The 13,215-nt window shown below is 38.9% G+C and overlaps 1 protein-coding gene across 3 annotated transcripts in view; it reads right to left on the bottom strand.

Moving 5' to 3' along the window:
- Positions 1-10,330: 10,330 nt before the first annotated feature.
- The window catches only part of LOC124720134 (zinc finger protein 555-like), a 145,886-nt gene continuing 143,001 nt past the window's right edge, over positions 10,331-13,215 (bottom strand). For 2 of the 3 annotated variants that reach the window (XM_047245434.1, XM_047245433.1), the window contains exon 6: positions 12,176-13,037. In XM_047245434.1, the coding sequence (XP_047101390.1) occupies positions 12,449-13,037 (589 nt within the window). In that variant the 3' untranslated portion in view covers positions 12,176-12,448. Of the gene's footprint in view, positions 10,632-12,175; positions 13,038-13,215 lie in introns of those variants that run through there. The other variant, XM_047245435.1, reaches the window with a different exon arrangement.

The following is a 13,215-nucleotide window of genomic DNA, read 5'->3' as shown; positions in this document are numbered from 1 at the left end:
AATGCTGTTCTGCAATCAGGACCAGGCCCGCATCTCTGTGTCGGTTCCAGTGTCGGCCAACTGCTGAGAATCTTGCAGCCTTTAGGGTGGCGAGGGCGAAATGTCGCCGCGTTATTTGAGAGAGCAAGAAGAGGTCATGGAAACAGTTCCTGAACACCATTAATCATTCCACCAAAAGTTCCATTGTGTGGGAGACCATCAGGAGAATTTCTGGGAGAGGAGGGAGGTGCCCCATGGCTTCTGTAATGGCTAACGGCACTCTCCAAACGGATCTGCGAGACATTGCCCAGACTATGGCAGCATATTTTGCCATGGTTACTGCAACAACCAGTCAGAATCCGGGCTTCGAGTGCCATAGAGCAGTTGTTGAGAGGTGTAGTCTCGACTTGCAGTCCACCTCTCATGAAGATTACAACTGCCCATGTCCGCAGCTCGTGGTCATGCAGTAGCGCTCTCGCTTCCCACGCCCAGGTTCCCGGGTTTGATTCCCGGCGGGGTCAGGGATTTTCCTTGCCTCGTGATGACTGGGTGTTGTGTGATGTCCTTAGGTAAGCTAGGTTTAAATAGTTCTAAGTTCTCGGGGACTGATGACCATAGATATTAAGTCCCATAGTGCTCAGAGCCATTTGAACCATTCTTACAACTGCCCACTTTCTATGTGGGAGCTGGATTCTGCATAGTCTACAGCTCGTGACACATCCCCTGGTCATGACAGGATCCATTACAGTATGCTATGGCACCTCATAAGGCCCAACAAAGAAATCCCCCTCGCACTTTTTAACGCCATTTGGACATCAGGTCACTTTCCTGACTCGTGGCGTGAGGCAGTTTTAATTCCTTTTTTAAAACCTGGGAAAGACAGCATGAGTCCGAGTAGCTACCGTAGTGTTGCCCTCACTAGTTGCATGGGAAAGACCTTGGAGCGGATGGTCAACCGCTGCCTTGTCTGGATGTTAGAATCCTGGCAACTCCTTAGTGGCTTTCAGTGTGGGTTCAGGTGGTTTCGCTCCACCTTCAATAACCTTGCCCCCTGAAGGCGGCTATACAACAAGCTTTTCTACGCCGTCATCACCTTCTAGATGTATTTTTTGACATCGAGAAGGCCTACAATACCACTTGGAGGCGTCTCATTCTGGAGCAGCTTCACGAATGGGGTTTTTGTGGTTGTCTTCCTCTTTTTACTCAGTCTTTTCTCTCGCCACGATATTTTAGATACCGAATTGGTGACGTCCTGTCTGACTGCTTTGAGCAAGAGAACCGGATCCCTCAGGGTAGCGTTTTAAGTGTGACTGTCTTTGCCATCGCTATCAATAGCATCACCTCCATAGTGAAAAGTTCTGTCCAGTGTTCCTTGTTTGTGGATGCTTTCTCTTTGTTTTGCTCTTCTTCACGCCTTGCAATGACAACGCATCAGTTGCAACTTACTCTTAGATGGTTGGATGACTAGATGCAGAAGAGTGGTTTTAAGTTTTCCATTGAGAAGTCCATGTGTGTTCTTTTTCACCGTTCTCGTTTGATTTTAACCTTTCCTGAGTTGAGGATAAGAGACACTGTCCTCACGTTTAAAGACACGGTGAGATTTCTGGGACTCATTTTTTATTTGAACCTTACATGGTTACATCTTAAAGACCTGAAATGACGCTCACTTAAGGCTTTAAGTATTTTAAAGTGCCTTAGCCACAGTACAAGGGGAGCCGACAGGACTTGGTCAGCTCCAGTTTTACAGGGCGTTTGTGAGATCTTGGCTCGATTATGGGTGCACGGTGTATGGGTCTGCGAGGCCTTATTACTTAAAGATGTTGGACGTTGTGCACCATGAAGGGCTTCGGTTGGCCACTGGGGCATTCAGAACTAGATTAGATTAGTTTTTCGTTCCATAGATCGTGCTGAGGAGATCCTCGTGGATGTGGAACATGTCAATTTATTTTATTTTATCTTTTTTTAAGCTGAAATAACAATACTAGTAGTATGAATATATACAATAAATCATTTGTCCCTATTAAAAAATTCGTCAATGGAGTAGAAAGAGTTGGCCACTAGTAAGTCTTTCAGGCTCCTTTGAAACTGATCTTTATTTGTAACTAAATTTTTTATGTTTGCTGGCAAATTATTGAAGATGAGTGTTCCTGAGTAGTGGACCCCTTTTTGAACTAAAGTAAGTGCTTTTAAGTCCTTGTGCAGATCATTTTTGTTCCTGGTATTGTATGTATGAAATGAGCTGTTTGTTGGAAAAAGAGATTTATTATTTAGGACAAATTTCATTAATGAGTAAATATACTGAGAGGCAGTAGTTAGTATACCCAGTTCTTTGAAGAGGTTTCTACAGGACGTCCGTGAATTTACTCCACAAATAATACGTATTACACTCTTTTGGACTCTGAAAACTTTTGTTTGACTTGAAGAGTTACCCCAAAATATTATACCATATTACATTATGGAATGAAAGTAGGCAAAGTATGCAAGCTTTTTCATTTTTATGTCGCCTATGTCTGCTAACACTCGAATTGCAAATACAGATTTGTTAAGGCGTTTCTGCAGTTCTGTGGTGTGCTCTTCCCAACTGAATTTATTATCAAGTTGTAATTCCAGGAAATTAAGACTGTCAACCTCTTCTATATGCTCTTCTTCGTATTTTATGCATATGCTGGGTGGAAACCTCTTACAGGTTCTGAATTGCATATAGTGAGTCTTATCGAAGTTTAATGTCAGTGAGTTGGCTTTAAACAATTTATTAATATCCATGAAAATGTCATTAGCAGATCTTTCTAGAACTACACTTGACATACTATTTATTGCAATACTTGTGTCATCTGCAAACAAAACGAACTCTGCTTCTGGCAGTGTAACTGATGAGAGATCATAAATGTACACAAGAAAAAGCAATGGCCCTAAGATGGATCCTTGTGGGACACCACATGTAATTTCTTCCCATTCTGATGATGACTGATGACTTAATTCACTAGTCCCTTGCACTGACACCCTTTGTTTCCTGTTAGCGAGGTATGACTTGAACCATTTTGCAGCACTGCCCGTGACACCATAGAATTCTAATTTACTTAAAAGGATGTTGTGGTTCACACAATCAAATGCCTTTGACAAATAACAGAAAATACCTGCTTCTCGTAATTTGTTATTTAATGAATTGAGTACATTTTCACTATAGGTGTAAATAGCCTTCTCGATATCAGAACCCTTCAGAAATCCAAACTGTGTTCTTGATAATATATTATTTGTGGTCAGATGGTTGAGCAGCTGCCTGTACATTACTTTTTCTAAAATTTTTGAGAATAACTAGACCCATACCAAGTCTCCATGCAGAGGCTGGTGAACCGCCACTTCATATGCGGTGGTGGCTACTTACGGTGCACCAGGTGTATAAAACTTTGTCCACACCATACACACCTGCATACCATACCGTTGCTCAGCTTCCTCTGGCATGGCGGATGAATCGTGTTTGGGGCAATTGATTTCTCCTCTGCTCCAATTCTCTTAGTGTCTTACAATCATTGCAGAATCTGTACCCAACTGAGGAGATGGTCCAACTGATATATGACCAGCTGTACTTGCTCCAACAGCGGGGTAAGGTGGTGTCCTGCTGGGTGCCTGGTCATGTAGGAATATGGGGCAATGAGCAGGCCGATCGGGCTGCCAAGGAGGCCTGCAGAGAGCAGGATATGGTCCAGTGTCCTATTCCCTTGCAGTCTGTCATTTCTGCACTCCACAAGAAGTGCATGGAGTTGTGGGAGGAAGAATGGCTGGCAGTGACGGCCAGTAAACTGCAATTGGTGAAGTCAACAACTCGGCCATGGCGTACCTCCTGCTGGGTGCTCAGGCGGAAAGAAGTGACCCTCACCCGTCTTTGGATTGGGCACTGTCCTCTCACACATAGCTTTCTATTATGGCGGGAGGATCCCCCAATTTGTGATGCTTGTGGTGTGCACATCTCTATCCGGCACATTTTAACAGACTCCATCTTATACCGTGATGCAAGGGTAGAAGCACAAGTTGATGGGGATCTGCCCTGTGTTTTAGCTAATGATGAGATGTGTGTGTCTAGGGTTTTAAAGTTTTGTGAGGTGTCTGGACTCTGGCCTAAACTTTTAGGCTGGAGGTTTTAGTGTATTGCACAGTGGCTGGCTCCTCTCCTTCTTGCAGTCAGCCAGCCACTACCGTCTGCTATATTGCTTTAGCACCCTTTACCACTTTCTTCCTGAATTGTCCATGTTTTACTGCTGGCGGCATGCTTCGTCCGACGCTTCAGTGGGGGTAGGCACATAGTTTTCCAAGCTTGTTTCCTGTCTTACATTCTGTTTAATCTTATTGTTCCGAGTCTTTTCTTGAAACCTGTCTCAATCTGTTACTAAGTGGGCGCTGAAGACCTTACCGTTGTGCGCCCTTAAAATCCTTTCCATCCATCCATCTGTGGCTATTTCTGATGTATTCCTTTAAATATCATCTAACAGTCCACATCTGTTGTTGTAGCTAAGTTATTTATAATTTTAAATAACAAATATTTCTAAATGATCTACTTATCATTAATGTTTCAAGTTGGTACATAAGTTTACCTCATCTGAGGTTACATGCCTTGAGAAGTGTAATTTAGACGTGTGTACATTGATTTGGCACTTTAAGGTGCCACTTCATTTAAAGTGTTCTTAGAGCTTAAAATTTACATCCAATGTTCAGTCAAATCCTTTGTGTCTGAACTATTTGCATTCTTCATGCAACTTTAGTAAAACAAAAGTGATTAACTTGCTTTCTGCTGATACTGTAATAGGGAAAAAGTGATGGTTTATTTGCTTGGCAAACAACTAATCATCATTTCTGGCATTATTACAGTAGTAGTTCATACTGATTGCTTTACACTGTTATTGGTCGAATAATCGTATTTACATGAATGTGATAAGGCAGATACAATACTCACAATATATGATAAATACATTTACATGTGTTTCATGTTTATTTACATGTATAATGAAGTTTATCTTCTACTTAAAAACTATATTTTGGTTTGGGTCTAATTTCATTTTGAGTATTTGTTTCATTGTAATGGCCTTTGAAATATTGGCTAAAACAAGACTCCATTTTTTGCAGTTCTGCTACTGTTTGTTATGAACTGAAGGAAGAATTACTTCAGTTTTAATGGGATTCAATTATTTAATGTTTATATATTGCATGCTGTAATGCTCAGAAATTTTGACACACGCACACGTTTCATTCCAATTTTTAACAATACTGTAATTTTTGTACATCTCCAAACATCCTGTTCAAGCTAAATGCATTAATATTTTCATTGAAATTCTGTTTTTGTGCCCAAAATTAATTTTGATTACTGTAAACACACCTCTTAGCCATATAGATCAGCTTCTTTCATGAAGTTCGTGCTGAAAAAAATAATTATACAATTCTTCACAATTATATTAACAAAATAGCTTCCAAGTATTCCCAACTATCTCATCTGCTCAAAACACTTCTTTGTGCTATTTTTAAATAATTCTTTCTCAACATTAATGATTTATGTATGTACCTGGGCCACAGCTCGACTGAGACATGCAACCATCACATGCGCTCCCCTCCCTCCATCCAGAATATTGTCATGTTATTGCAAGATCTACTGGTAATTTATGATGGTGGTAGTCATCATAAGCTTTCCACATCAGTCTTTTTACAGAGTCACGAAATTCTATTAACCTTTGCCTCTTGTCATTTCAATTCTATTTTGAACTGAGAGTTGCAACAGCCTTTGCTTCCTCACCACTTTTCGAATTTTGTTATTAAAACATGGTAGGACTTTTCAGTCCTTAAGCCATTTATTTGGCACATACTTCACTAGAGTATGATTTACAATACATTTAAACATTTCCCATAATTCTTCTATTTCCGTTGTACTGGAACTAAATGTTGTAAACTTAAGGCTTGTTTGCAGCTACAAGATCTTAAGTATTCCCAATGTGTGTGGGCTGTCGAAATAGCTGCTCAAGACAGTTTTTGAAAAATGTGTTCATTTTAGAATGGAAGACTTATGACTCAAAATTGAAGATTCATAGGGGAAAGTACTTCAACAATGAATCATATTTTGCAATAGATAACTTCTTAACATATCACTGCTGTGGAAGATTTTCTGTTACTTGAGAAATAACAGTTATGTTTATTGTTTAACTAAGTCACCACTAAGAAAATAACCTATTCATTCTTTATTATAAAAGTAGCCCATCCACCAACAGTATAGTCCCAGCAGGAACTCAAGAAAAAATGTCAATAAATAATTGTGCAAATAATGTAATAAAATTACAATAAGAAAAATTCCATGAATATCTTCTATGTACAGTGTTAGAAAAAAATTAAGACCACCACCTAATATCACTTGACTAAAAATTGCCTTTAAACTTATGACTAATTTACTTTTGTATAATATTTAGTGTATTCAGTGTTAGCAAAACATTCTGCAGAACAATCTTTAGCTTAAACATTTATAACTTCTAAACCATTTAACTCTCATAGTTCTTCATGAATGATGTTATCACCTGATTTTTAAGGGGAAGCATGATTTATCTCAGAAAGGACACCATAGAACTCAGTTTTGGTACAAAAAAAGAACACTATCAGATATTTATTAGTGTACAGTACAAAAAAATTACAATTAGTTTCATTCAATGTTTTGGGGTTTTTTGTTTTTAAAATAAGGGAGTCACACCTAGTGATACGTGGCTGGCGACCACGGGGCCCCGAGCTGAGTCTTGGCATTACTTCCACTTACTTATGCCAGGCTCCTCACTTTTATCTTTCTTATCTGGCCACCCTCGACTGGCTCTTGTTCTTTTCTGACCCTGATGCTATTAGGTTTTGAGGGCTAGGGGTCTTTCATTTTCCAACCCATACCTCTGATGCAGTGTCTGACCCGAAGTGGGCGGATGCAAAAGGCGTCTGTATCCCATGTTAGGGGCAGCCTCCAGAACTGCGGAAGGCAACGGAATACTACTGCAGGTTATCTTCCCTGCATAATGCAGTCTCCATTTTATGCACAAAAATGGCTTCCTCTCATGTTAAATCAAAGTCTAGAGGTAAAATAGTCCCCCATTCAGATCTCCGGTGGGGGACAACTTGAAAGGAGGCAAAAAATCAAAATGAGAATTGGTACCTGGAATGTTAGAACTCTGCTACAAGCAGTAAAACTAGAAAACCTTAAAAAAGAGATGGGAAAGAATCATATGGACCTTCTAGGAGTTGCTGAGGTAAGATGGAATGGACATGGAGAGTTGCAGTCAGATGAATATGTATCATACTACTCAGGAGGAGAAGTAAAAGGAATGAATGGAGTAAGAATGATTATGACAAAGGAATTGGCTAAATGTGTGGAATATGTAGACTATGCAAATGACTGGGTTATTGGCTGCAAGGAGCACAAAAAGATTTACTGATTGTGCAGGTGTATATGCCAACTTCAGAACATGATGACCAAATTGTAGAGGAAACATACAGTGTAATAGAGAGAATAATGGACGAAAATAAAAAATGCTGCATAATAGTAATGGGAGACTGGAACGCCATTGTGGGAGAAGGGAAAGAGGGAAACATAGTAGGCAGTCACAGTCTTGGAAAGAGAAATGACAGAGGTGCATGGTTAATTGACTTCTGCAGGGAAATGCAGCTGATAGCGGCAAACTCCTGGTTCAAGAACCACAAGAGGAGGCTGTACACTTGGAAATCACCAGGGGATAAATACAGAAACCAAGACGATTTTATACTGGTAGAAGAAAGATACAGGAATGAAATCAAGAAGTTGCACACATTACCAGATGCAGATATTAATAGTGACCACAACTAACTTATGGCAGAAATAGAAATAAGAATGAAAAAACTGAAGGAGGTGACCATGGTGAAGAAGTGGGATTTAGAGAAGATAAGATGCAACAAACAACAAATTACAGAAATGGTGTCTCGGGAGTTTCTTAACACATTATGAGACAAAGAACCACCTGATAATGCCACCAAGTACTGGAATATGCTGAAAGAAGGAATCATTAAAGCAGGGCAGCAAAATATAGGATACATAAAATGGAAAAGATAAAAAAAAACCATGGGCCACACAAGAAATGATTTCCAAGATGGAGGAGAGATGAAAATTGAAAAATAAGAACATTGAAGATGCAAGAAAGATATACTGAAGGTTAAATAATGAACTGTGAAGAGAAACAGAGCAGGTTAGGAAAAAATGGCTAAAAGAGGAATGTGATGAAATTGAAGAACTGGACAGGAAGGGAAGATACGACTTACTATACAACAGAGCAAAGACTATGGCATGGGAACAAAACAGAGCAGCAAGTGCTCCTATGGAAATTTTGAGTAAAGACAAAGAGGTAGTGTACAAAGATTGTGATGATGTCCTCCAGACATGGGAAGAATATCTAAAAGAGCTATATGACACAAATAGCAAATGAGAAATATTGAGGTTATGTAATAAAATATATGACAGTAGTGAGTGGCCTGAGGACTTTCTGACAACAGCAATGATTCCATTACCAAAAAAACAAGGAACCAAGAAGCAGCAAGCACAGGACAATCAGCCTCATTTCACATGCAGCCAGAGTGATGTTAAGAATAATTAATAAAAGACTTGAAAAAGTAATGGAGGAGAATCTTGGCGAGGAGCAGTTTGGCTTTAGACGGAATACGGGCACCAGAGATGCAATAGGGCTCCTACGAATCTTGGGAGAAAGGTTTATTGAAAAAGGAAGAGACCTAGAAAAGGCATTTGACAATGCGGTTTGGGACAAGCTGGTGACTATAATGAGGGAAAAGAGAGTGGACTGGAAAACCAGAAGACTTATAAAACTCATATCTTAATCAAACAGCTTCAGTTAAAGTGAGAGGAGAAAGTACAAACTGGATCAGACTAGGAAAAGGAGTAAGACAAGGATGCCGTCTATCACCTACTCTTTTCAACCTCTACTTGGAAAATATGATTGACAAATGCTCATTAGATGACAAAGGAGTAGAAATTGGAGGAAGAAGAGTAGGTTGTTTGAGGTTTGCTGATGACATGGTCCTTTTAGCCACAGGGGAAGAAGAATTACAGGATTTGGTGGACACCATTGCAACTAACGTAAAAAAGTAAGGAATGAAAATTAACACAAATAAAACAAAAGTATTGGCACTAGGAGGAAATAAGGAAATAAAAATTATGCTGAATGGAGAAATACTAGAACAGGTGCAAAATTTTAAGTATCTTGGAAGCAGGATAGACATCGACTGGAAGTGCACCACAGAAATTAAAACAAGGATAGCAATGGCAAAAGAGGCGTTTTATAAGAAAAGGAGAATTTTCTGCAGCAGTTGGGACAGAGAACTCAGAAAGAGACTTATAAAATGTTTTGTATGGAGTGTTGTTCTATATGGTGCTGAAACATGGACTATGAGGAAAAAAGACAGAGAAAGGCTGGAGGCTTTTGAGATCTGGGCATGGCAGAGGATGGAAAGAATAAATTGGATGGACAGAGTAAAAAATGAAGAGGTACTGAGAAGAGTGGGAGAGAAAAGACAGTTACTAGATGTAATAAAGAGAAGAAAAAGAAATTGGATTGGGCATATATTAAGAAAGAATGACAGACTTATAAAAACAGTTTTAGAAGGTTATGTAGAAGGGAAATGGAAGCGAGGAAGGAAGAGATTCCAGATACTGGATGACATGATGGATGGTACAACATACAGCAGCCTTAAGAAGGAAGCAATGGATCGCAGAAAATGGAGAGGCAAAGGACCTGCTAATATAGCAGATAACTGATGATGATCTTAAAATGATCCATTTATTTGTTGGCTTTTGGTTTTCCCCAAAATCTTTAATATTCTATCCTAAGTTGAAAACACACTCAGATGGTCCACTTGCCTTCCATTATTGATAAGTTGTCTGCTTTATGTTTGTTTTTCACTCACCCATTTCAATACATTATTTCAAAAGAGGTAAAAATGGCAAATTATCAGGTTAATGAAGGCAAAGGAAACACAGTAATCACTACAAGATTGGGGGGTATCAAAAACCCATAGTCATCAAACAACTGTACAATAAGTTCACAACTGTAACGGAAAATCTGCCTGAGAAAAGCAACACTTGGAAAGGACCATAAGTTATTTCAAATTAATATATATGATAAAACTGGAAGTGCTACTGAAGCACTTGCAGAAACAAAATCATCTTGCAATGGCAATAAATCACAGGTTGCACTGTTAGTAATGGGTTAAATAATGCTCTTATAAAATACTTCTATGCATCTCACAACATTTTACTCAATGGTGTTCACAAGAATATATGGTTTAGAGTTTTAGAAAGGTTAGGATGGACTGTAGAATTGTAGGAAAGAGTTCTGTTTACATTGGTGTCTGGTTTGAGAACAATGACAGAGATATTGCTTTGGCCTTGTGTTGCTCATGATGTACAACAGAATGGTGAAGCTGCCATGACCTGGAGGTGTGTAACATTACAGAGCCAGGACACTTCACTTCATGGTGGTAAATGCTGCAATTAACACTCTCACTCTTAGATATTGTGAAGGTTTGGAGGTTACAATGCCACCTTCTTCATTCTGGCTAGATGAAAGCTTCATTTTTTCAGTAAGGCAATGTGTCATGTCACATACCTGCAATGACAAAAGAATGGTTTCAGAATAAACACACTAAGCTGCTTCCATGGGCACCACATAGCCTTGGCATCAATTCAGTTGAAAACATGTGGAATGCCATGGGCCACCATCTTCCAAAACAACCCAAGAACTTATAATGATTTGAGACTGGCAGTCCGAATGCTGTGGAATGATTCTAAGCGTGCAGGGAGCTGATTCAGTCTATTCCAGACAAGATTAGGGCTTGTAGCAAGCCCAGAGGTGGACCTAAAAAGTACTAAAAACAATTTTGTTTTATTGTGTGACACTTTTCAATGTATGATAGATATTTCACAATGACTTTATTATACATGTATACGAGTCCAAAACACTTTTCTATTCAGTGATTTTTTACCAAATATTTCAACATTGCTTAAATATTTAAAAACCAATGTGGTACTACAGATGGCAGCACAATGTCATGTTTTAAGACCCAGAAGAATAAAATGTTGTCTTATCACCATAAAGCCATGATTTTAAGAGTATTTCAAAATTGAAACATGCGATCAGATAAAGCTCATAGGCTTAAGCTTTTGTCAGAATGATGAAACGTCAAACCAGACATTTAATAACACAACATAATGACAAAAACTACTTTCAAACAAAATACAACACACCACTTATGCAAAAACATGTTTATTCACAGAAAGTTAGCACAGTAAAAATCATATTTAAATATTAGGAAATCATTACAATAAAAGCTCGCTTATGTCCATGAGCTCTGAATCATATACACAAAAAGTGTTTCACCAAAGTACTGGTATAAGCACCAAGCATAATATAAATTTTTAGCGTTACACGTGTTAAAAACATATTTCATTCTGTTGGGACATATTTGCCATCCTCAGATATTTTGTAATATATTATTAAATAAACACTGCACAATTCCACACACTAATAATTACGTAAGCAGCACAACAAATGCCATTACCTTCACATTTCTTTGCTCTTACTCCAGTCTTGAAGTTACTAGCCTGAGGGAAGGATGTGCCACAAATATTACATCATAGCTGCCTTTATTAATGCATGCCTTTCAAAATGTCCCGAAAGAATATAATATTTGCAACGGATTTCACATTTGTGGGGTCTCATCCCAGTGTGTTTGATCTGTGGCTCTTGAAATTATCCAACTGGGGAAAACATATGCCCCAAGTTTCACATCTGTGGCATCTCTATCCATTGTGTATCAACAAATGCCTCTTGAGATGACTCAACCGAGTAAAGGCTGTACCACAAGTATCACATTTATGGGGTCTCTTTCCAGTGTGTATTAGTATGTGCCTCTTGAGACTACTATACTGCTTAAAGTATTTGCCACAAGTATCACATTTGTGATCTTTTTTCCCACTATGTATTAATGCATGGCCCTTGAGATGTTCCAAGCGAGTAAAAGATTTTCCGCAAGTATCACATTTGTAAGGTCTCTTTCCAGTATGTTTCAATGTGTGGCTCTTGAGGTAATCCAACTGAGTAAAAGACATACCACAAATGTCACATTTGTGGGGTCTCTCACCAATGTGTATTAGTAAGTGCCTCTTAAGATGTTCTAACCGCGTAAAAGATTTGCTACAAGCATCACATTTATGTGGTCTCTCTCTAGTGTGTATCAGAGATTGCCTCTTGAGACCACATTTTTCGGGTTTCAACCCAGTGTTTATTAATGTGTGGTTCCTTAGCTTGCCCAACTGAGTATAAGACTTTTCACAACCATCACATTTGTGTGTTTTCTCTGGAGTAATTAACACACTGTTGGCATTGACATTACCTGTTGTAGATGAAGTTGCGGAATGATCATGTCAGTCCGGTTTCTCTGCAACACATGTCACAGTCTGAGTGTGAAGTGTGTCATTGAAGGATTTCTTTGAACTTTTCCAACATTCCTTGGATGAAGATTGCTTCTCTGTCTGCACCATGATAGAAAGTTTTCTGTCACCTTCCAAGAAGATAATGTTTTCATGGTCATCACAGCTGTCAAATGTCTTATCATTATCAGCAGGTAAAACTTTATCACCTTCGCTCATTTTCAAATGTTTGTTCAAGCTGTCATTACAGGGAAATACCTCACCACATGACTTACAAACATGTTTAGGTGGCTGCACACCATCTATGTGGATAAATACATGCATTACGAGGGAGTATTTTGACGGAAATCGCTGTAGACAGAAACTACAGCTAAATTCATGAACTTCTTTTACCTCCAAACTACAATTGTATCTGGTGCTGAATGAGTCATCCTCTTGAGACAGTAATCCTTGCGTTAGACTACCACACATGGAGACATGTGGCGACCCCTCTGCACCTATCCCCAGCTCATCAATGACTTCTCCTTGATTAACAGATTCTTCAAATGAAATGCCACAGCTCCCACCAGTATTTTCAGTCAACCTGAAGAAAGAGGAGAAATGCATTAAATATTGATAATAGGACACACAATAATATCACTAAGGCATCCACCAAATCCAGGGCTGTAAGCTGCAAGTCATCCAAGTAAACGTCTAAGAAAATATATTCTCAGTTAGGTTAAACCCTTTTAAAAAGAAAATGACCAGAGAAATCTCAAAAA

The sequence above is a fragment of the Schistocerca piceifrons genome, chromosome 11, assembly GCF_021461385.2.
Source record: "Schistocerca piceifrons isolate TAMUIC-IGC-003096 chromosome 11, iqSchPice1.1, whole genome shotgun sequence".
NCBI lineage: Eukaryota > Metazoa > Arthropoda > Insecta > Orthoptera > Acrididae > Schistocerca > Schistocerca piceifrons.
This window is presented reverse-complemented; position numbering and strand designations above follow the sequence as displayed.